At 39.8% G+C, this 26,010-nt stretch overlaps 1 protein-coding gene across 4 annotated transcripts in view; it reads left to right on the forward strand.

Moving 5' to 3' along the window:
- The window catches only part of GLIS3 (GLIS family zinc finger 3), a 178,973-nt gene that overhangs the window by 141,527 nt on the left and 11,436 nt on the right, over positions 1–26,010 (forward strand). For 3 of the 4 annotated variants that reach the window (XM_087742320.1, XM_087742316.1, XM_087742318.1), the window contains exons 7-9: positions 1,243–1,384; positions 12,194–12,356; positions 22,763–22,944. In XM_087742320.1, coding sequence (XP_087598446.1) covers positions 1,243–1,384; positions 12,194–12,356; positions 22,763–22,944 — 487 coding nt within the window. The remainder of the gene's footprint in view (positions 1–1,242; positions 1,385–12,193; positions 12,357–22,762; positions 22,945–26,010) is intronic. The other variant, XM_087742317.1, reaches the window with a different exon arrangement.

Consider the following 26,010-nt stretch of genomic DNA (forward strand, 5'->3'; position numbering starts at 1 on the left):
CTGCACTAGGTCAGGTTTCTGTCCATCATGCTTCATGAACTATCTCTTCATCAGCATGGGTGACAGGACAGGATATTTATCTGCATCTCAGTCACGGCAGTGGCCCACATGCATATAAGCACAGACCCTCCTTTTTCATGCTTTTAAATGAATACACCAGCCTCTGAGCCAAGATGTCCATAAGGAACAGGCAAATTTTTGTTATATGTAGCAGCAACATCAGGCAGGGAGTTGGGGCAAGCATCAGTCCTGGCAGCTTGCAGCCTGCAGCAGCATCCATCTGCCAGAAACCTCAGGATGCAGTTCTGCATTACAGCTTGGACAGCCTTGTGTCAGGGTGCTGCAGTAGGCTTTCTCCCTTTTCCTTATTTTGGTTTTGGGATTTTTTTTTTTAATTGTATTTTTTTATTGTATTGTATTGTAGCCTCAGCATGAGACTGTTCATCCAATTTCATCCAAAGGAAAACTCTTTCTTATGAATTTGTTTATTAATTGTTTGCAGAGTGAATTTTCTGCTTGATCAGACTTGCTCTTGACGGATCAGGTACCAGGCAAGTGGCCATGCATGGAGCTGGGATCAGTGGCAGTGACACAGCACTCACTTTCAGATCAGTTCAGCCATAATGTGAAACAAATGCAGTCCTAGTCACTTTAACAATGCGATATCAGGACAACTTTGGTCCATATAAAGTGGTACCACTTCTATCCTGACCATCTCGAATAATACCACTCCTCTCTATTCACTGCCAGTCCCTCGTTCCCACTGCCACGAGCACGTTTGCTTTTCTGGTCCTTCAGTGAGCCAGTTCAGGGCACTAAACCAGCAGGAAAATTTGTATTTTTTATAGTATCCCTCTGCTGATATAAGAGATGTCAGACGTGATAAATCTCCATTATCCATGAATCAGGACAGTCTTCTCTCTTTTGCCGTGTATGACAAGAAAACACATGTAAGTCCCTCTGTCCAAGGTCCTATCTGTACAAGTAGCCCTTGTCCTGAGTACAGTCTTGTTAAGCATCTGGAAGAGTTTACTTCCTCAGATTTGAAAAATACCTGCTATAATGGAAGGGTATTAACGAGGATTTAAAAGAGAAGAATTCTACTAGTGCTCCATTTCTTTCTCTAACCCCTCAACATTTCTTCATTAGAATTTTTCAGTGTCTTAAGGATTTTTGTGATTTATTTCCATTTTTTTTGTCGATGTTATAATAATTTCTCCTTTTTTATTTCTTGTGTTTCAGTTGCGATCGAGCTCAGAGCTTAGCCAGGACATCCTGAATGACTGCCTTGCAATCCAGCCTCTCCAGCCAGCCCTGTCACCGCATGATGCTACAGATAATACCAGGGGACACTCCCCAGGGCCTGCTCACGATATTTACCCAGGTATAGAAAAAGGCAGATTAATATTATTGCTCACTTAAGATTAGGGATGATTTTGCAGAGTAGGATGTACTCTAAAATCCCTATCTATCTTATGAGAAGGATAGAATCTGCAAAGTAATATAAAACAATAGATTTTGAACAGATTTTTACACCTTTTTTGAAGGGAGGCAGGACAAATCATATTTTATCCATGCAAAGACCTACTGCAACAAAGAGCAATATTTTTGCTCTATAGGCATTTGACTTCTCCTAGCAATTCACTTCTACCATTCCTTGTAGCCATCTTGAATTCACTAAGCTTCATTTAAAATCAAAGGAGTATTTTTCCTTTTCCTTATTCATGGATCACATATCAGTTTTCCAACAAATCTACATTAATGAACTTAAATGCTGCATTGTGAGCTCTCATATTATGACTATAAATACGCCAATAAACACATTTATGCTATAAATGCGATAATTCTATTTTATTGTTTCGGTTAAGTATCTGAGATTTTCATATTAAAATACCTAACTCTGTCATACCTGGCTAAATGTACACATTTCAGCTAAATTTGAAACATTTGCTAAGTTATGAGTGGTAATACATCTCAAAGCTCAAGACAACAATGGGCAGGATGTTTTTTAATGCAGTATTTTAGTAGTTGTAAAGACATCTGGTTTTAACTTTCAGGTAGAATGCATTACATCTTCTAGCAGTTCAACTTTTAATTGAGAACCAGATGTAAGAAGTGAAAGAATTGGCTGACTGTTACGTGCAGTGCTGAAAATGACATTATCTGAAGTGGCCACTTCAATAAGTGGTTTTCTTTTACTGAGAGGCTTGTAAACCTATCAATTCTATGGTATGTTTTTGTCAAGGCTGTTGTGAGCTACAGGTTTATATGACAAAAATCAGGAAATTTAAAGCTGTGATTGACTGTATCCTAATTTGTAAAATACTCGGTATTACTTGTATGCCGTTAACTTTTAAATGACAGTCTGAGTATGGGCTGAGTGTGGCATCTGTTATTTGAAAGCTAAAGGAAATTTCAGATTTTAAAGATCTGATTTTGGCCAGTGAACCTCTAGTGACCTGTTGTTGGTTACAGTTGCTTATTTTATATTGTACTTTGAGAGGGAGTTGGATAGTGAGGAATGTTGAGATGTAAAAAATTATTTACTGGCATTACCCAATGTAATGTGCAAAACTGAGAGAGAATAAAAGACTCAGCTTTTCCTTTTCCTTTCAAGTTCTTAGATAGGATGGAAGCTAGGTGGGGACAGTGTGTCAGATGAGCTGAGACCAGGTTTTCAGAAACTGAAGATATTCTCAGAGGAGATTTCTGCTGGAATCTATTGACCACTCATCTTTTTTATCAGTCTAGCTTCTAGACTATGATTAAGTGTCAAACTCTGGCTGCTGGGTCAGTTCAAACCTAGAGTGGCAGCGGCTTGAACAAACTGCTGCCCCATAAGTTGTCAGGATCCTAGGCCAAGTAAAGCTATTGCCTCCAGCCAGCCCTTAGCTGGCAATTGTCTGCAGTCATGATGTCCCATAGACAGCTTCTGAGAATGTGACATTACTTTTTGTAATCTCATTCATGCCTTGTCTTTCAATACTTGGGGTTTACACTACTAACTATTGGCATTCTTTGATATAATAATTTATTTTGTTTTTTTCTTACTTGGCACTGCTTCCTATTGTGCAGCAATTTTTATAGTATTAATCAACATACTTTTATCAGCATTAATTTCTCTGTAAGTAATAAACTGCTTTCCCTTACATGTGTTCACAGCTGTCTATAACTTGGCAAATTTCTCATAGTTTTATTCGCTTGTGTTGTTTCGCATCAGTTAACTGAGGATATTCTGTCAGGTATAGATGAAACCATGTCACTGCATTTTTACAACCACCCAATCCAGTTGAAATAAATTGTTTCATTAACTACTTATCAGGGCTGCTGCATAATATACTATGTGAATGAGTAGATAACTCCAACGGGGAGGGAATTATTTTATCGAAATGGCAACATGAAAATTTTTCATGCCCCAAGGAGACAAAAGCAAAACATATGAAAGCTTAAGTGTCCTGCGTTAGAGAAGCTACCCTTCAAACTTCTCTGAAAACAACATTTTTTCTAAATATAAAGAAAAACTTGGAGACTTTTATGAAAAATAAAATATGTAACTTTTATTGGGAACTGTTACAGACAGCATATTAGCTAAAATGTGTCTGTGCTACTTTTCAAGTAGCATTCTTCCAATGCTGTTAAGTCAAACTTTTCTCACTTGAAGGTTACTTATCGTTTATGCACATTTAAAGCAAAGGTAGGTTTTCTCCTTTCCTAAAAGATCTACAGAATAAATGTTTGAAAGCAAACTACTAGAAATATGTAAGAGGTGACAAAAGTAGACATTTAGATGCTAGTCCATTTCCACTTACCAAAGTACAACAATGCCTGTAATGATCAGCATTTCTCTGTACTGTTCAAGTACAGAATCTGCAAACACAGATATATTTAAATTAAATAGAAAAATAGTATTTTTAATTACATATCTATTGCTTAAAGTTAAGACTGCATAAATGTTTTTTCTTATCTTGTGACCTTCGTGACTTTATAAAAGAAATCTGAACTGAGTATAATCTTATTAATACAGTGAGGTAACATAGAATCATAGAATGCTTTGGGATGGAAGGGACCTTTAAAGGTCATCTAGTCCATCCCCCCTGCAATTGGCAGGGACATCTTCAACTAGATCAAGTTTCTCAGAGCCCCATCTAGCCTGACCTTGAATGTTTCCAGGGATGGGGCATCTACCACCTCTCTGGGCAACCTGTTCCAGTGTTTCACCACCCTCATCCTGAAAAATTTTTCTTGTGTTTAGTCTAAATCTATCTTCCTTCCATTTAAAACCATTACCCCTTGTCCTGTTGCAGCAGGCCTTGCTAAAAAGACTATTCCCATCTTTCTTGTAGGCCCCCTTTAAGCATTGAAAGGTGCAATAAGGTCTCCCCGCAGCCTTCTCTTCTCCAGGCTGAACAATCCCAACTCTCTCAGCCCGTCCTCATAGGAGAGGTGCTCCAGCCCTCTGATCATCTTTGTGGTCCTCCTCTGGACCCACTCCAACAGATCTATGCCTTTCTTATACTGAAGACCCCAGAGCTGAACACAGTACTCCAGGTGGGGTCTCACCAGTGCAGAGTAGAGGGGCAGAATCACCTCCTTCGACCTGCTGGCCACGCTTCTTTTGATGCAGCCCAGGACACAGTTGGCTTTGTGGGCTGTGAGCACATTGCCAGGTCATATCCAGCTTTTCCTCTATCAGTACCCCCACGTCCTTCTCCGTAGGGCTGCTCTCAATCCCTTCATCCCCCACCCTGTACTGATACCGGGGATTGCCCCAACACAGGTGTGGAACCTTGCACTTGTCCTTGTTGAACCTCATGAGGTTCACACAGGCCCACTTCTCAAGCTTGTCTGGGTCCCTCTGGATGGCATCCTGTCCCTCAGGCGTGTCAGCTGCTCCACTCAGCTTGGTGTCATCTGCAAACTTGCTGAGGGTGCACTGATCCCATTGTCTGTGTCATTGATGAAGATATTAAACAGCACTGGCCCCAGTACAGACCCCTGAGGGACACCACTTGTCACTGTTCTCCATCTGGACGTCAAGCCATTGACCACTACCCTCTGGATGGGACCATCCAGCCAGTTTGCTGTTCACCGAACAGTCCGCCCATCAAATCCATATCCTTCCAACTTAGAGAGAAGGATGTTGTGGGGACTGTGTCAAAGGCCTTATAGAAGTTCGGATAGATGACATCCATAGCTCTTCCCTTGTCCACTGATGCAGTCACTCCATCATAGAAGGCCACTAGGCTGGTCAGGCAGGACTTGCCCTTGGTGAAGCCATGACAGATCCTTTGCTTAAAACTAACACAAAATTACATTTACAGGTCTAAAGTTAAGCAAGCATTCATACTCTTCTAGGGCTAAGCACAGTGCATATTTTGTAAAACAGAAATTCAAAGTCTGTTTCTACTGAAGTGCAAAATTTCTGGTAGCATCTAGGTTTTAATTTTTAAAAATACATAGGCTTTTGGGTTTATCCAGTTCGTAGAATGAAGATGTGAGCAATTCATTCATAATAAGAATATGTGAATGATATTTTTTCTACTGTGAAATCAAATCAACTTACTTTCTATAGTGCAATCTAGGCTCCCTAAGGCTGAAACAATCATAAATAATGGAATACAAAAAAAAAATATTTTTACTGTGCTGTTTAGTTAAAACTTTACTATTTCATATTTAAGAATAAACCAGAATGTGTCATTTATTTATAAATAGTTATTGAGTCTCACACTCTGCTCTGCTCCAGAGCAAGCAAACGATATTACTAAAACTTGTCAAGTGCATGATTTTCTTTGGAAGTTGGAAATTAAAAATTGCATCAGGAAAGTTACAGAAGCTTTTGCAATTCTAAGTGTATTTTAAATAATGTCTTATGCTCCAGTACTGTGAAACATGACCTAACTACTTTTATGCCTATGACTTAAGATGTCCTTTACTTAAGTAACACTTTTCCATGTGGGGGTTATTTTTTCCAATGAAATAGTACTGAGCTAGGTGCTCTGCACACGTAATAAGAAAGAATTCATTCCCAAAGGAGTTTATATCAAAGATAATGTTAGGGCAGTAGGTAGACACAACAGGCAGGTAGATGATTGAGGACTCATACAGGAAAAATGAAAGAATTTTATTAAAGCAGTTGTCGCAGTGGGTGAGCTCCCTAACCATTAGGCACCATGGGCAGTGCAGGAGATAGATACCTGATGAATAAGCAGTCTGTTTGTTAAAGCTGGCAGCCTTGCAAAGTAGTTAAGGCTCATTACTGGAAGAAAAAAAGAATGAGAAGGAAGAACTAAGATATGAATGACCATTGCAGTGAAAGATGGGGTTGTGTTTGATGCATAGGGAATGAATGCAAAGAGGAGGTGATGTAGGGTAGCCAACAATTAAGAGGATCTCTGTTGTCACCAACAGCCAAAAGGCTGAATTTAAGTATGGCATACATATCCAGAACTCCTACTAAATGTGATGTATTACCAGGTAGGACCATACACACATTACAGGGGGCTGAAAAGTGTTAATGTTATTATCTTACCTGTTTTAAAGAGGATAGTTTATTTCCCTTCAGACTTGTCCTTTTATTCACCAGTTTTGCTTCTGAGTTTATAATTTCCATTTTGAGAAGGCTTAATGGTTCTCCAAAAATTGGTGTAATGATTGGGTTCACATTGTGAAGAAGAGAGCATTTACTGATGAATTGGTACAAACGTTGTAAGCAACAAGGCAACTCCACCATTTATAGTTCCTTTCTTCATGATTAGACAGAACTTCAGAAACTGCAGTCCACTGAAAGAGAAGAATCTGTCTTGAAAGGCAGGGATGTGATGTAAAGATGTCATGGCAGGAACAACTTTAAATCCCAATCCAGACCCCACTTTATTGCTTCAGGGATTTAATTATTTCTTAATCTCAGAAACTACAGGAGTTTCCAGGATGTCCACCTTTCTCAACTAATAATCAGTGCAGCTGCCCATCATTGCAAGTATCCAGCAACAAGACTAGAAAATGTTTATCATGTCCAGCTCAGAGAAGAGATCAAAAAATGTTCCAAAATTAGAACGACACACCTTTTCTTATTTCTATTATAGGCTGCTTTGGGAATATCTTGGGTAGCAATTTGGAGGCTTTAAGCAAGCACCATTTAACCATCTTTATCAGAGGCCTGTAATTACCTATAAACTACTTCTGAGATTTTTATTCTGACTCAGCTGGTAATTCTTCAATGACTTTCTTAATTTTCCTCTCCTATTTTCTGAGCTGTGGAGTAGGGGAAAAGATTCTTAGTAGGTGGCGTGATGTCTTAGGACAATTTTTATTTGTGGAAGATCTTTATGTTGTAAGCACTTAGATTTCTGAATGTTTGAGGTAAGAGATCTCAAAAGACAGAGATTGGTTGTACAGGTCTCAAAATAACGAGACTGGATTACTGTACCAAGTGCTTTCCTAGACTTGTTTTCTTCTCCTATCCAAATATCTTGAGTGGGTGGACTTTGTAAACTCCCCAGCTTTCTAAGTGCCTCCAGAACTTGGATGCCTCCAGTATCTCTGATCTGCCTGCAGAACATCTGAAGAAAAGTACAGAGACCATCAATGCAGATGGTCCATGTGACAGACTCACTTTGGAGACAGGCTTGTTATCTTCATAATGCAATTTTGAGTTCTGCTCTACTTTTTAATACATGATGGCTTCTTAAGTTCCATGCACACCAGAGTCTTCAGATTTACAGATGAGCTGGGCAGGATCAAGGCAACACAGGCAGCATGTTTTACATTTGCTGGGCTTACCAGTTGCGACTCAACACAGCACATGCCCACATATTCCTGGCCACAAAATCCTGTAAGGAAGTATGGACTCCCTAGGGGAGGTGAGAGGAGAGAATATATGGAGGTGATGCTCGCCAGTGCAAAAAGCATTTCAGATTTTTCATCTGTGCACTAGTAAATCACTTGTTCACAAGGACTGCATAAATATTCCTTGTAGAAATGGAAGGTTAAATATAGTAATTAAAAAAACCCACTCTTGCAAATGTATGTATGTAATTTGAATTGACTGAGCTACAAAACAAAACCTTCACACTGTCTTATTCTCAGCCCTACTCCAAATGCATGCCGGCAGTGGCAAGAGGAGAGGTATTTTGGGGGTAGAAAGAGATTGACAGAGTGCTGATTTGACAGTAATAAATCCAAGACAGTAAATTGTACCATTGTTGGTAATTTGCAAAGGGGAGGGTGATCCTTCTGCATTTAAAAAATGTTCGATGAAATTACAGGTTTCTGGCTGCATTAAAAAAAAAAAAAAATTTTTTTAGGCTTTGGATTCTGTAACTTTTTAGATGCTACTTTTCTGTCTTTTGTTTTAAAGGAACCTTATTCAGAATCAGCTTTTTCTCTTCCAACCACCTAATGTGTTCCTATGCATTATGAAAATGCATGTGAATTTAGCTTCTCATACAGAAGCCTTTGCAGAGATATTCTCATGGAAAATTCTTATGTGTTGATAAACTGATTTGTGATGAGACTCTGGAAATGAAAACATGGCTCCTCCCTCTCTGTGGCTGAAAGTCTGTGGGTGTAACCCAATCTGAGGTTCACATTCAGAACTAACAGGTTATATTCATCTGGTGTAGCTTGGGCTTTTTAAGGGACATAGCATCAACAATTCTTTGTTTTGCTTTTTTGTTTTGGTTTGGGTTTTTTTTTCAGAATATCTGAATCTTTTAAAAATTACTTTAAGTGTGTTAGTTTATCTTGTATTGATAGAGAGAAAAGCCTTGTTGTAGGAAGCCTTTTTAGTAAGCAATACTTACACTTAATTCTGCATCTTTCTGTGTGGACCTACCTGGTGGTGGTATATTGGGAGTCAGTGAGCATGCTGGTTGCCGTGAACATTTGTTCAAGTTTTATACCATTCAAATCAGGTGTTTAATGGAATCAGGCACTGAAAAGACATTCCTTTGTATAGGTATTTCCTGCCACCACTTTGAGCAAGCAACTCACATTTAGCAGCTAAACCACTAGAAAAGCTTGCCACACACACAACTCCAAGAAAAAGTGGTCAAGTTATCTAGTAGTTTCTTAAATAGTGTCCAAATTTTTCTGTCAGTCTCTTAAGACTAGCTCTACTAGGGAAATGACCTGTCACTGACAATATTTGTTGACGGCCATAAGTCTGTAGATGGCCAGTGGCTGACAATGTTTCCCTTCAACTGGTATTTACAAGATTCAGGGAGTAGCTTGGACCAATGCCATGTCTACACTAGGAAGTTTTAATAGTGGCATTTCCACTGGGAAGCAGCTGCCAGGATTGCAATTTCACTTCACTGGGTGTCCGTGGAGGTGCTTTTGTCAGCACAGTACCTCTATGCAGCAAGAAGCTGCACTGACAACAGATGTGTTGCACTGCCCGTGGGTGTTATAAGGTCTCCCACACCATCATTTGTGGTGCTGCTCTTGGAGGCTTCATTACAAGGCACTGTGGGAGCCCGGGTACGCTCTTCTGTCATGCTGTGGTCATTTAACATACCCTGTGTACAGGAATATGTTTTTGCAGCTAATATATATGCTTTTTCTTCTTTAAATATCCTACCTGCCCCTCTAGTTCCTGCCATAGTTAGCTCTTACTTTACACTGTGTACTGTCTCTTCATCAGAAATGAAAGAAGTACAGAGAAATTGCTGGGACAGCTAGCCAAAAAGTACTACAGTAGCAGATACTGCTATGATGGTGAATATTGCAGTGGGCTTTAGACTGCTCTAGCTCTGAGAAAGGACAGATGGTTGCCCACACCTGGCTGCAGATAACCTTTTCCTGGGGACAGAGTCACCAGGTCTCGGGCAGTGCTGTGGGAACCTGTGCTACCACTGCAGCCTGGACCAGCTAGAAATGTGGAAGCTCAGCTTAGAAAATACTTGCTTGAAATCCTTATCATGGTTGTGGCAGAGAACAGCTATGACAGGGAAGAACAACTCTTGCTACCTTATGCTGGAAACCCAGTCATAGTCAGCCTTTTTATTCCTGATCAACCACAGCCTTGAAAAAATTTGTTTTAAAGTCAAACATCACAGTACTGGAAAACTAAGTCATTGTATTTTCTTACACGTTTTAATGGTTTTCTCATGAAAAAATGCAAGTTGCTGTATTTTTGCAAGGAATAATTTAAATAGTCTCTGGTTTTATTTAAGTAATCAGAGTTTTCTTTTGCACTGTACTGATTTGTTAAATATTCTGCCAGAATGTGCATTTGGGTTTTTTTCAGTATTTTCTTCCACACTGCATATAAGCATAAAATAATAAATTCAAAAGGTCATTCCTTTGTTTTCCCCTCTGCATTTGTCTTGATGCTGCTCTGAGAGACAGGTGTGTAGAGAGTGATTTTTGGGGTGCATAAGCAAAATGAAAAAACAAAAAAAGCTACCTTCCCCCATCTTAGGCAGGGTTCTTCCTCAGCCCTTTCTTAGTGAGTTACTCTGCTGGCTTAAGTGATCCCTGTGGGATCTGCATCCTCTGTACCTCTTTTAAGGTTTGGGATACCTTCTACTATCAGATGTCTGTTGTCACTTGGGTTGTGATTAGGAGGCTCTGGTCCATGTAAGAATTAGCAAACAGTAGAGGCTAGTGGCGAGGGCAGCCGCACGCATTTTTGTTGATCATCCTGGCCATGTGGGAGGGCAGCCCTCACTCTTCCAGCTTTGCCCACCAGTGTAGTTCATCCCAGCTTTCCCTAAACTTTGACATTACTTCTGTAGCATCTATAGTAGATATTTTCATTCACAAAATGGTTTCCTGTCTGTCATCTTGGACTGTCTGTCATGTCCACCAGCTGAAAGATGTCCAGGACTGCTCTTTAATGAGGCTACAGCATAATTAAACTCCTGAGCCTTTCCTTAGCTCTGCCTTAGCCTGGTGAATGCTGTGTGACACACTTAGCCGAGTGTGTCACAAAGGCTGGCTTGTGAGGATGAATAGAGGCTTTCCAGAAATAAGCTGAGGACTTGGGAGATGAGGTGGACTTTTCACCTTTTTGATCTTGGGTAGCAACATTCAAAATTGTGACATGTGAAATCATTTTCTTGAAGATGGATCTGTGGTGGGGTTACTCCTAAAGTAGTGTTTGTTCTGCTAGGACTGCAGCATCCATGCAGGTATTTTAGCCTAGAAAGATCTTTTACAAGTGACAATGCCCTTTCGGGAACTAGTTTAAATTCTAGGGTTTTATCAATAAATTTGAATCATTAGCTCCAACATATTCACTAACATAACGTAAGTTTTATAGGTAGAATTTTATTATGTAAACTAGGCCTAAACAATACTTTTTCATAGACTGGTAGATATGACAATCAAAAAGTGAGAGATCATTCTTGTGTTGTAGACAGCCTATGTAATTCATTCTCTGGGTTCATAAAATATTTAAGAGCATGTATTTGGCTGCCATTCAACATCAACATAAGTTACCTGGCACAGATGTCAGTAAAAATAATTGAGTAACTGGATTTTCAGAGGGATTTGGTAATCAGTGTCTTACTTTCTGACTGCCTGATTTAAAGAACTTCTGAAAATGAGGTTACACAGTTGGGATCAACTAACTAGGACATTCAGAGGGAGTCCCGTATTGCTTTTTTTTTAATCATGCAGTACCTTTCCTTATTTGGAATGTATACAAGAACAACCTCATAGAAAATTATCAAACTGTTAATGTTAGTTTAAATTTTCTGTATGCATCACTGGGGAGTCTGGGGGCAATATTAGCAATATTTGAGTTTGGGTTGATCTCGTCAAGAAATCTGGGATTTTTACAGCTGAGGGGAAAATGTAGAAAGTATTTCATTATTTACGAAACTGTGCTTTCTGTTCACTAGCTCTAAAAATACATATCTTAGGAAGTATTTGCCACCTCTTCTATAACAGGAAGTTACAGAAGATTTGCAGGCTTATTCAGACAAAATTCCCAAGACAAGGAGCACAGCTATGTCATGCCTGGTTTTATGAAAGTGTCATCTGGGAGCGGCAAAGATTATTTAGTTATTTTTTTATGTGTTTTTTTTTTTCTTCCCTTCAGACAGAAATCAGCACTTGAGAAAAAACAGTTAGTTGCTAAGAACTGGTGCTACAGCTTTAGTGGAGGTGTTACCCATTAGTATTTGGTCAGTTATCAATGTTTTCACCTGCCTGATGAGGGTTATTTCTCTCCTTTTGCTTTCAGCAGTCGTGTTCCCCAGCACACAGACAAGTCGAAGTGGAACAGCAGCTGGGGCAGTGTCCTTGTCCCACCCCAGCAACCACCCCTCCCCAGGACATAACGTACAGGGTAGTCCTCTCCATCCTCCTCCCCAGTTACCTCTTCTCTCAGCTGCGGACTCAGAGAGGTAAGACCAGCCCCTGCCTTTCCCATGCTGAGCATAGGGCAGAACTGCCTTCAGAGCTGCCAGGATGGGTGGAAACTGAATTGCTGGTGTGCAGAAAGGTGCTGGTGGCAGCCTCTGGGTAACAATTGCTCTGGATATATATGGGTTTACCAGGGGAAGGGGGCATAAACAAGCTCTGTCATTCCAGCCTGGGCAGGGAGGCTTTCCATCCAGCTCCATTTCAGGGACTTCCTCCAATCCCCTCTTGATCTCCACCAATGGCCCAGGCAAGGAGAGTCATACTGAGTGGGACACTAAACTTCAGAGGAGCCCACCCATACCTTACAGAATGAGGGCCCTGAGATTCATGTTTCTGTTTACTTGTGGTAGGAGAGTCATATTCTGACAATATTCTCTCAATACTAAGTAGTTCTGCAGGATCTTGGCATTTTTTTTTTCTTGGCATTTTATTAAGACCAATAGATAATGAAAGAATTTTTAGTTCACTAGTTTGAGAGCTTGATTTATAGTCGGGATTTATTTTATGCTGTCTAGGTACAAACCCCTTGACCTTTGCTGTTTCCGTGATTTTAGGTATTTCATTGATGTGAAAGCAGATTGCTTGGAAGTGGTTTAATTTTCATGTTTAGACATTCCCTAAATTATTTTCAGCAATCTTTGCAATTATTTATATAGTGTATGGTATTATAGATCTCCACTTAGTTCATTGAGCCGTAGGTCTACCACATTGCAAGACTGAAGAAGCCTAAGCAAACAGGTTTCCAGTGGAAAAGTCAGGAAGATACACCATCACACGAAATACTGAATTCTTAACATATGTATATGAATATTTACACGTTATTTTGTTAATCTCTGTATTTTTCAGTGCTATAAATGATAAATTGCTGTATTTCATTAATGTATTTCAAAGTGTTTAATTGCCTTGAGTGACAGAAATGCCAGTAATTTGGAGAACACAAAGTGTCCAATTATAAACCTGAAAAGAACATTCACTAGATTTCAATTACTGATAAATGAGCGTAATTTCTTTGGAGTAAAGCAGTACTCACGCCACCTTGTATCAGGAAGATGGAAGAATATGATGGCTCAGGGAAATGACAACAGGTGAAAGTTCTTTTTGATTTCAGACTGCACACATGAATTCAGACAGTTCTGGAGCCACTGGAAGTTGTTGAGCTTTTTGTACACCAGTCTGAGATGAAACTTACCATTTCATGATCATTGGAGCTCATCTAGTGGTTCAGTCCTTCCTCTCCTCTCCTGGCCACATGGTCCTGACCTTTTTCCCTTGCCCTGTCTCTGGCCATCTGTGCAAACTCTGGGGCTGCCATGGTCTCTTGCCTGACCCAGAGGCTTTTCCTTCCCAGTATAGTTTTCTTTCCAGTGCATGAACTGTCCAACATCCATATCCAATTGCCAGAGCACGAGGTGACAGGTAGGGACAGATGAATAGTTATTACAGGTATAAATTTCATGATGAAAGACAGTGAGCTTCTCACTAGCCCATTTCTGAGGCAGTTACTGGTGTAGAACCATAGCAGATGCATTTAGAGCATGACTTAACACATCATTAAGTCCTTGAAGGCGTTACAGACCTCAGGATACTACAGTACTCTACAGAATAACAATAATAAAAAGCTAGTGTGATACACTCCATTCTCTTAACTGTACATGCTGTCTCTAAAAAGGCTTTAAGTGCTAATTCCCATATGTGGCGCTACTTTGGATTAAAAATAGTGCCAGTATCTTCTTTTAGGTAGTATGACAAATGGCAATTTAAATTCAGAAAAGAAAAGAAGTATTACAGCAGAGTTAGTTTGATTTCAGAACATATAGTACAAATTAAGGGAAATGTTTAAAAGAAAAACTAACACAGAATCTGCATCTTGAATCTAATGCAGTCCACTTGCCCAGGGGCCCTGCGAGTAGGCTGTCATTTACACCACTTCATGGGTGTGATGATAGCTGTGAAAACGTGAACTGAACAAACCAACACTTCAGTATACAAAGTGCCAGAGATAGTGTCTTTGAAAGTTGTGAATCACCCTGTTTATTCCAGTCTCATCATAGAGAGCACTGCAGGATTTAGGGGTGCAAGCAGGGGATTTGTTCCCCCCATGCTGTGCGGTTCCTGATGCGCTGTGCATGCCTGGGGTCATTCCAGAGCTAGGACTGGCTCACCAGCACTCGCCCCTGCGATAGGCTGCATTGTTGGACTGAAGCCGATCCAAGCTGGCCTGGCTGCTTTGAGGATGCTGGGGGTCAGTCATGTGCCCCTTCCATTTTGGACAGCAGACTCAGGTTTGTGAGTGACAGAAGCAGAAGGAAATAAGCACTTTCCCTACATCTCCAGGTACCATGGGGTAGAGAAATAATTGGAGGGCTTCTTTTGTGTCTTTCCCCACCTAGGTGATGGGAGTAAGAGTGTGGACTTGATTAAGCCTTATTAATGTGAGAAACTGAACCAAACATATCTTACACTGCTTTCATTCTGTGTACAAAACTCTGTCTACACAAAGTGTAAGTCAGATAGAGAGTTTGGGTCAAAGAAACAACTTCATTTATCAAAGGAGAGAACACACATAATAAAAATGCAGATTTACATTTTGTTTGTTGCAGCTCTTTGATACTAACTTTCAGTGCTCCCCTAATATGAAATATTGCAGCTGTTCAATGAAGGTACCAAATGGTAATGGTACCCAAAAGCATATGTATACAAGACAGTATGTACTTGGCTTCCTTTTTGCTCATTTTTTATAATAAAAGAAGACATGGGCATTCAAGGAAGCTGAAAAAACAATCTAATTAAAATCTAGATAAAAAATTTTGGTTTTATATGGCATAGTTAACATGTGTAGCTCAGTGTCCCAAAATTTATCGTGCCAAATGCTTGATTTTTTTTTTATTATTATTTTTTTATTATTTATTGAATTACCCAACATATGCATTTTGCTTTTTAAGGCTTGCTTTTGTGCAAGAAGTAGCCTGTTAACCAATGTGAGACCAGAACAGAATTTTTCATTTGAACTTGGTGTTCCTGGTGATTTTTCTCCTTCCTGTGAACCAGAGCTAGTGGTATGTCACTGAAGCATGACGCATCCTGGCTTGACAGGAATTTCTAGAGACTATGTAAAGCTGGAAAGAAGGACTTAGGGCGGAACTGCTCAGTTTAGCATTACTGTAATGCTATAATAAGTTCTGCAACCGTGCTTCTTTTTGCTTATTTGAGTGTGTGGTTATATTCCCTTGATGCTTGTGCTATAAAATAGTAAGTAGCTCCAATCCAGACTTCCAGAAGCAAAAGCCTCTGAGTATTTCTACCAAGGAGGTGAGACATCCGATCTTCACATATTACAAAGCCCTTTGTATGTGGCACACAAGGGTCTGCCTCAAAGAAAGTCTTTAGTTAAAGACCTTAACAGTGTGGTTTTGAAATCAATATAGTAATTTCTTTGCAGGCGTGGGACACTTCAGAGGATTGTCTACTAAGACATTATCACTTTTTTGTTAGTGAGCAAATGACACATATAAATGACAGATGCTAAAGAGTTGAGGTGGCAGCCAGTCTAACCCTGAACCTGAGCCATAGAATCATAAAATCATAGGATCATAGAATCATTTATGTTGGACAGGACCTTTAAGAACATCAAGTGCAACCATTAACCTAAGAGTGCTGAGTTCACCACTAAACCATGTCCCTAAGCACCACATCTACACATCTGACACCTCCAGGGATGGGGACTCAACCACTTCCCCAGGCAGCCTGTTCCAATGCTTGACAACCCTTTCAGTGAAGAAATTTTTCCTAATGTCCAAGCTAAACCTCCCCTGGCACAACTTGAGGCAGTTTCCTTTTGTCCTTTTGCTTGTTACCTGGGAGAAGAGACCGACCCCCACCTTGCTACAACCTCCTTTCAAGAGCTGATCTAATGATGGGCTAGATGGACCACTGGTTTGATCTGAAATAGCAGTCCTGTGTTGCTAGTGCTTGAGCATGAAAAGGATTTTTAGACACTTACTAATGACTGTAAAGGAGGATATAAAATTAAAGTCTACTGGCACGTGCAATCTAGTCTCGGCAGACCCCATGGGGATAGAAGCCTTCTGTGGGATCATTGCTGTGCAGGGTGTGAAGCAGAGGTTGACGAGTGCAAATTCAGTGGCTGAACAAAACCATGGACAAAAATTTTGGTTTGTGTTGGCCAAAATATTTCTGTTATGGGAGAAGATTCCCTTCCTTTAAAAAAAGTCATTTGCAACAGAAAAATCATTGGAGAGAAACATATTGTATCATAGGTAGGAAAAAAATTTAGGGTTTTGTTATTTTGGTCAAATTAATGCATTCATGATTTTGGGGGAAAACATTTGATTTTTCAAAATTGTTCTTGGCAAAAGCTATGCTTTCCTTACAAGTGTTTTTAAACCATGTTTATTTGATAGTCATTGATAGCTAGCTGGACTAACTTACAGTGCAATATGTTGAGTTACAGAATACTCTATTAAAACAGAATGTTTCCCCCACTGACAGTGGACTGAGGAGCTGCAAAGTCACTAGCACACAGCATGAAGTGTGGAGCCAAACCAAAATGTGAGATCACTGCAGAATGACAGGGATGCTGAAAGCAGAGAATGGAGAAATCACTCTAGATTTTCTGGATTTGCCTAGAAATATAAAGGCAATAAAGAGGGAGTGAGCATAGATTGTTCCTCACTTAACATTGTCAGAAAGTGCTGCGCTGTACAGGACACTGTTGGAGACAGCAATCTGCCACAGGACGCTTATGGTTTTGTCTTCTGTCCAGCCAAAACTTCAACTGTAATAAGATGAAATCCTGATGATCTCCTGGCAGTGTCAATTGCATAACATCTGGATATGTTCCCAGACTTGCAGCCCAATAAAAAAGGATTAGAACTCAGTCACTTAACAGAGCAGCAACCCAATGAATTGTGTTTACAAATTGTTCAAAGAAAACTATGACCTCTGAAGAAAAAAAAAAGACGAAACTTTTCAGCTTTAATGTTCCATTTCCATTTTGGAAGCATACTGAAAGCAACCATAAGGATTGATGTTGGCTAAATGATGGCACATGTTTTACTTTTCAGTGGAAAGTTGAGGAAAAGCAGAGAATGAAGACATAGCTACATCCAACATAGTAACATAGTTCCTATCTCAAATAATTCCTGCTAGTAGCATTTTGTGCCATAGTGTAGCATGGATTAATGGTAGGTAAACTATGTCTTCTCCTCTTTCCTCATTTATATGCAGGTGCAGTTTCCCTTCTTTTCAATATATTTTTAATAAATATTTGGTTGCAATGAAAATATTTTCTTTGCTGTTCCCAAGCAAAGAGAATATTCCCTTCACTTGCTATTATTACTACTATAGTACAATATGCTGTTATCATTATTTTTTGTCATGCTCCTAGTCCCCTGCAGAATTTATTTGAAACTGTAGAATAATTGGAATTAACCTTTCTCCCAGCAAACTACTAGTTGGGAAAAGTGAAACACAGAATTTGATGTAATATGACATAATGATCTTTTGCTAGATTTAGCAAAAATCAACTTTTTTCTACAACTCTGAAACAGTACAAACAGGAAAAGCAGAAATATACTAACCCCCTAGGGATATGAAATTGACAGAGCTGTTGTCCTGCAGCCCAAATGGTTATTTGGTATTTCGGTTCTTAACATGTTTTTTCTGTTAAAAAGAAAAATAGCTTGTGTCATACTTTTTTTGTGTAATCTGGTTTATTTACAAAAAGGCAGTAAAAAGTCTTAAGTCCTGTTTCCTAGAATAGATTAGCAGCTCTCAAAGATTTGACAAAATTGATTCTCTTTGAGTACAAAAAAGGGTCAGAGTAAGTTTACCTTCACACTTTTTTTTTTCTTTTTAAAGGAAGTTTGCCCTTACACTTTTTTCTGGTGATTCAGGGTAGTCTTTTTACCCACATTTGAAATGTGCTTTCTGATATCCTATGAATATGGCTGCACAGGAAGGAGAATTTGAGAGGGAGGAAAGCCAGAAGCATGAAGGGAAATTCATGGTACCATTAGTGCTAAAAAACGATATTTCAGAAATTACATCTCAGACGCCAAATAAATGTGATTGGCTGCCAAATTATAGATCTTTTTTTTAATGAGTGTACCCAATTTTTGTCTGCATTTTGAAATTTGAACTCTTGGTGTTACTTCTTTCCACCATATGTATGTATATGTATATATGTGCACATATGTAGCAATTAGATTAGCCCCTTCTTCCAGATTGCCTCACAAGGAAGACATGTAACTCCAGCTTTTCTTTGCTGCAGTGCTTCTCGCTTCTAAGTCTATCTTGCAATCAATCATTCCCCAGTTCTGCCCCCAAAATGCCAGTCTCCCATCCTTCCTGTGCTCCTCGCTTCTACAGGGTAAGGTTTCAAGCATTGAGGGAGGAGGACAGAAGAGCGGAAAGATTTGGGATGCTGCCTTGTGTTCTTTCTGTTGCCCTTTTCCTAATCTCCTGAAAAAAAAAGACAAGGAAAACTCAGCCTCTTGTTGCAGCTTGGAGTTTGTATTCTCTTTCAGAAAGTCAGTAAGTGAAGCAGGCACTGAGTTGAAGGAGTTTCCTTTTAAGATGGGACTGAAATCCGTGAGAGACCTGGAATTTTTCTTGTCGTCAGCACACTGGCTCCAGTCTTGGACCAAATTTCCTGCTCTCCCTTTTCCTCTCAGGAAGGGGAACTGGCTACTTAGCTGCAGAGAGCTCTGTGAAGTGGATGCAGGTGACAGCTCTTGGAAACATCAAGCAGTGAAGGTGGGAGAAGCCCACTGAGAGATTCCTGTGTAAGCACAATGTCCAATATTACTGGGCCAGTCATGTACTTCCATGAGCTTCTTGAGGCTCGGACTGTGAAATCAAATGAAAGACTGCCAGCCTAAAAGAACAGCAGCTAAGGTAATTCTGAGGTGATGAGTCTTTCAAATTCCCATGGAAAAAGGGGAGCACCATCAAAAAGCCATAGGTCAGGCAGAGCTTTGAATGGTAATTCTCTTCTTGCTTTCCTTGTTTCCAATCAGCTTGAACAGTGACAACTTGATATCACAGTTATAATACCTGTCTCCACTGTCTTGGATTGCAATGGCAGTTTTGCTTGGTAGGAAGTCTAACAAAAAAGGGTTTTTCTACCACCCAGTTCTCAGTATTTTCTCCACCTACAAAAATAAGCCCTTCAGCCCTTTGATGCCCAGACAACTCAGCACAGCCAGTTTTTAAATCCAGGATTCTCAAGGCACTTGAGATTCTAGGTGAAGAAGCACCTTGTATATATCCTTGCTACAAAGACATAACAGGTTGTTTCCCCACCACACCAAAGACTCATTTACAGGTGGCCAACCATTCTAAAATGAACTATATGGATAGTTATAAATACTATACAAATACATTATTTATACTATATAAATATACTATTACTGTTAGCTTTCCTCTTCCCTTCCTTTTCCACGCATTGCTTAGATTGTGCATGTAGTTTACATTTGGGCCAGCTCCAGTCAACAAATGCTAGAGTAAAATCTTTTTTCCATGTAGCCGTGACCAGTACTGGTCATTAACAAAACACCTATATATGTGCCATTTTAACTAATCTCATCAAAACAGGTAAGCTTTGATAACTTTGTCATCTATCTTGCTTACTAGCAAATCTAGTCATTCCCCAGCAGGACACTTTTTCCTAGCTACTATTGGAAAGGGAGAGGCTAATCGATGGCTCCAGAAATGTTCCTGCTCTGATTTTGCATCCAGCAGGCATAGGGAAGGGCACCTTTCTGCAACTCTGGCTGGTTCCCGATTGTATCAGCTCCAGGGCTTGGCCACAAATCTTGGTGGCAGTTTCTGAGTGGTTACAAGCTGGTCCTGATTGTTTCAGGAACAAAATTAAATTTACAGTTCCCCCAGTAACACACTGTGATTTGTTCAGGGACAAATCTGGACTGAGACAAGTCCAAGTTTCTCTTTTGTTAGGCAGAAGGGATGTAAAAGTAGATAACTATAGTCACCCATATGAGTAAGCCAGGAATTCATGAAGTGATTCATAAATCATTATAAAGACCACTAAAGTCTACTAAAAAGGAGTCCTGTCTGGCTATACAAAGTAGTGCATTATTATTGGGAGGGTTTTTTGGATGTTAAATCAAATGTGAAATCTGTAAAACTGTGCTTTTCACTCTGAGTTTTGAAAAGGGTTTTTTCCGTGTTGATCGTTGCTGGTTAAAACCATTTTTCAGAGATTAATTTTCACAAATGAATTTTGAAAACACAGAGGATGATATCCCATGATTTTTTAAATAATAGTAGTAATAAAAGACCCTCTGTGCATTGCTCTTAATCTCTGGCAGCAAATAACAGGCTTTCTATGTGAGTGCTATACAAAAAACTAACTCCAGTCCTTACTCAGGACACATATAACCAGGTAGTTATAGCACTTCTTAAAAACCTCTGATATTTTTATCACAATATAGCTACTGATTTATCTTTTTTAAAAAATTATTGTCTAATATTACTGTGAAACACATGCATGCTTTATTCTCTTCTTCCCTAGCATGTCTTTAAGTCTGCACTACATCAGTTACCTGGAACAATGAAATATTTGACATGTTAAAGACTCAATGACGCAGTAGTGACATCTTTATTTCCTCCATCTATATAGCATATCTGAAGTATTATATGTGTTTATGAAGTTAATACCAAATCAGCACAAAGACCATCCAAACCCTACCTAATATGCCTAAAAATGCGATTCTCAGAGAAAACTGAAAAGGCTGTATATCATACAAAGTTCATCTTGACACTTGCTATACTCCAAATGTAAATTATGGATCTACCAGAAATATAGTAAATAGGTTTCAAATTAAGTCAAAATCACACAAATAATGTGTGGCGGATACTGATTCTGAGCTGCAGCATAAAATCTCTCGGGTGTCTTGGGTTTAAATGCAGTTACAACCTGTACGATGTTCTTGTCCAGAGGTGTTCTGTAGTGCTACTACCGCAGTTGCACCTTCTGTTGTGTTCAGGGTGAGATAACAGCTTCCTTACACTTCTACAGGAAAAGCATGTTTTATTGCTAGGTTAAAAAAAAAGTAATCTAGTGTATTGAGGTCCAGTCTTAGGAGAAGAAGGACTAGATCCACTCTTTAGGATCCTGGCAGAGTGTGTTAACTGCAAGCACTAATCCCTCCTAGCAGCAGCTACTGAGCCCACCCACCACAGAGAAGGGTAGGTGGGTGCTCTTGCTCAGCACAGGCTTGCAGCTTGCTTTTAGGAGTGGAGACAGTGAGTCTGATCTGTGACAGGAATACCACATCAGTTTTCACTCACTCTCTTGCAGAAATATCTTGGCTCTTTTTCACTGGCCTTCCCAGCTCGCCTCTCATGGATGAGGAAGTGGCTCTGAGCCATTCCTGAGCCTGGGCTGAGCTTTCATTTACTAATCAGGTCCCATTTGTCTAGTGGGTAGTTTGGTTATCGGGGGCATGGGTGAGAGCTCTTATAACCTCAGCTTTCTATCTGCAAAAATGACTGTAGCACCTATTTGTCATGTACTTTGAGGTATGCAATTTTAAGGAAATGTAGGAAAAAGTTAAACTTCCAGAGTCTGTAAAACTCTCATGTAAAACTCACATCTCAAGTCTGTAAAACTCACATCCTCGAAGTAGTGTGTATCCTTGTAGTGCCAGTAGTGACAGAGCTGTGCAAAACATACCACTGAAGTGATGAACCTCTGTGGCAGCTGCAGCACCAGGTTTGATCTGAATGGTTCTCCTCCTCTGCCAGGCTTGTAAGTTTGTACTTTGAGTCCAGATCAACATTTGGTTATGGTCAGACTCTGCTCAACTGGAAGCAATTTAACACTTGCCTTTATGTACATTATATTGACTTCAGATTGTTTATTTTCAAGTAGCTCTATGTTATATACAAAGATTTCTAGAACTTGAAATCTGAACCTGGACCTGACCCTCAGTGTCCAATGACCAGAACTGACCGCTCACTTCCAGTGAGGAAGGACAGCTATTTATTGACAGATAGAGTTGATACAAACCTTACAATGAGACATCTGGCAGTGCCTCACAAATCCTCAGACACCCCCATGAGGTGTCTCCTCCCATTAAGACTTAAACAAACCCACAGAAGTTAAAAGGAGTTTTCCATTATAAGAGTGCAATTCAGCGTTTTAATTTCACAGTTGTCAAATCTAATGATATGTCACCATTTGAAAATATATCTTCTCTGTATCTGGGCTGCACACTGTTCTTTTGGAAGTCTGCATCAGTGCAGGCTGCTAAACATTACAGTGATCTAAGTAAAATAGAAACGATCTTTAGCTCTTATCTGTTGGGGATTTTACAGTTTTGTGTTTCTGAACTCCTAGGTTTGTTATTTCATCTCCTTCTCCTCACCACATCAGCCCCCAGAGAATTTCAGTTCCGCATCACATGATGCAGAGACGGACACCACAACCTCCCCACCTTCAACAGCCTGCAGGAATGCCTCTAAAGACATACCAGACAGCCGAAAACCCTTCTTTTCAACCAAATAGCCTCCACATCCAAGGTAAGAAGGAAGAATCTTCGTCACTGATGTTAGTTGTTTGTCACTGCTGCATGGCTTCAAATTAAGTGCTTCAAGGGCTGGCACTGGTATTTTTAAGGCATCTTTCCTTTTGAAAGATTCTGGGATGTAGCCTTCAGGACCCTGCTTTCAGACTTCCTTAAAATTCTTAGCATAGATAATTGTTATTAATCTTACTATAGAGTTACGGGTTTCTCTTCAGACTGTTTTTCGGAGCTGTTGTTGAAATACAACTGCAAATAATTCTATGATGGCTTCTGCTTTTAATTTTCTAATGTTATGCTTCTAATCCCTCCTGACTTCACACATGAAGCGTTACCGGGTTTTCAAGAGGTGGAATGATTTTCTCCCTTGCCCTTGTGGAGTGATGGAGTGATCTTTTATTAGCATACATGTCTCTTACAGCTGTGTTCCCACTTGCACCATGTGGACAGCTTCTTCAAGACTTCTCTGTCCCTCTGTGTTCAATCAAGTATAAACTTCTGTAGCCAAGAAGAAAATTAAGAGCAGCTGCAAACAATGTTGAGTTGTTCCAGGTTTTTTTTTCTAGCTGGTATGAAGTCTGAATGGTAATTACCTTAACATTTCAGAAATGTATTGACAGTGGTAACACTGTTTCCTCTCAACTGTTTAAATATATGGTTTGACATATTTACATACACAAGGTACATAGTACACGGGACTTTTATAGGCCTTGGGATTCTACTTTTTGATCAGGCTTCCTGAGAACTATCACAGTAGATATCATAGGAAACATCCTGAGAAAACCAAGGCTTATTTTATTTTCTTCCACTGATGGAAGTCTCTCTGGCAGTCTCTCAGTCTCTCTAGGCAAAGGGATGAGACAGGACATTGAGGCATCTCCCAGAGTTCATGAGTATGAACGAGAGAAAGGAAGGTGGCAGTCCTGTTTTGTTCTTATCGTACTAGACCACATGTAAGCAGGATCTGAGCCAGGTGCTTTTCTTCCAGGAACTGGTAATCCTGTGCAGCACTGATTAGTACTAGAAGAAAGTGAAATTTACCAATGGAGGTAAATGATTATTGTTGGCTTTCTCTATTCTCTGATTGAAGTTTCACTGATAATTGAAGGCCAACAGAGTACAGGATGAAATTTATTAATATACTGTTCATTGTCATATGACATATGCAAAGACATGCCAGAGCAGGTTCAATAACTTCGTAGCATATGGGGCATGAAGGGATCAGGCTAGCCTTCCTGTTTCCACAGTACAATACATTTTACTCAGTTCACTTTTTTGCTGAATATTTGTCAAGAACTTATCTTCCAGAAAGATGTCCAGACACTAAGGTCTGTCTTCCTGCCTGGAACAAAAATTGTCTTTGAGTGCATAGATGGCTTTACCACCTTCTTCCTGTCATGGTCATGGGAGCTTCAGTAATTGTAGAAGCCGGGGTCACAACCAGTTGCTCCAAAGTTGAACAGTTTCCAAAGAATCCTGCCTCTCAGAGGCTCACAGATCACCCTGGATTAGTTGCTGCTCCACACAGGACTTGCACTGGCTGGCGCAGCTGGCTCCATATCTGCTTGGGCATCTTCTCTTTAGGGCAGGCCAGAGCGATGCTACTGTATTCCCATCTTCCCCTCCTACAGCCCAAAGAGGATTTAAAAGGACAAAAGTCATGAGTTATTAAAACCATTATAAGAAGAAGGCCTAGTAGAGATCCTCATCTGGGTGAATGTCATATATGGACTGAAGCCCCATTCCCCATCCAAATTTAAGATAGAGCTTAATACTGCCTTCTGAGTGGATCAAAAAATGGATAATCTCAAGGGCTTGGACCTTAAACCCATACCTTATTTAGTCCCATGTTAACATTACTGTGTTTGCCTCCCTGTCCTAGGAAAACCTATGTTGAAAATAGATATTGCTGACAGGAATTATATACACATAGATGGCAACTCAAAGTTGCGATTGTAAAGATCTCTGCACTTACAACTGGTAGAAAGACAATGTGGGCTGAACTCTTTTTTTTTTTTTTTAGTATTGAACAATATAATACATTGCAATACAATAGCCACATTTGGGTATTAAATGTTCTTTCAAAGATTAAGTAACCTATTGTTGCTATAAGAGGTATTTTGTCAGAATGTACTCCCTCCAACCTGAGCTCAGCCATCTCACTCCTATGTGCTACACTGAAAGCCTTGTTTGTCCTGTGTGCCTGAAAGGCTTGCCTAAACTCTCCCTCTCAAAAGCAAATGGTTCAAGAGTTCATGGTCATGTTTTCCGAGCAGCAATACAAAGATTGCCATCTTCCTTGGTCACATCATTATAATGTAGAAAAACATCATGGAGTTATCTCACCAACCTGGATTATTTGGTATATAAGAAGTGTCTGTGGGAAGCTCTGTTAGTTTCTGCCTCCTGCAGTTCATAACCCGCCTTTTCATGATTTAAAGTGCTGTAGCTATAGCCACTTCAGCTCATTCTGCTACCAAACAATAGTGACATTTTTGTCTCAATGTGTAGTCTTAAACTTGTCAACTCCATTTAAATTGGCTGTACCAAGGAAGAAAGAGTTTCATTGCCCAAAAGCTTTTTGAAGAAAACAAGTTCTAAACAGACTCCCTTACTGAAAGCCTGAGCATCTTAAAATCTCACAGAGATCTCAGAGCACTATCCTTTAGAAAGAGATGAGGTAGGAGATCCAAGACTGACAAGCCTCTTATATCTAATAGCTACTTGTATTGTGAAACTGCTTTTTCTTGGAAGAACATTGTCTACAGTTCAGATTTAATTATTTGTTCTGAGTGATTTTCAGCATCAGATACACAGTAATGTCAGAGAGGGCTTTTTATTGCCTTGGTTGGTATTATATAATAGACTAAACATTCCCTTTCCTTCCTCTTGTGAAAACCACAATTTCCTTTGCAGCATGGGATGTTTGGAAGTGATGATGTCAGACGACTCACTGAGCTACAGAAGTGAAGCTCTTTTTTTCCTTTCATTAGACTGTAGTATCTTTTATTGGATTACCATAGGCAGTAAACCTGAAACTATCCTGGACTGGAGACTGGACTGA

The sequence above is a fragment of the Nipponia nippon genome, unplaced genomic scaffold, assembly GCF_047370975.1.
Source record: "Nipponia nippon isolate SJK-2023a ecotype South Korea unplaced genomic scaffold, ASM4737097v1 scaffold_8, whole genome shotgun sequence".
Lineage (NCBI taxonomy): Eukaryota > Metazoa > Chordata > Aves > Pelecaniformes > Threskiornithidae > Nipponia > Nipponia nippon.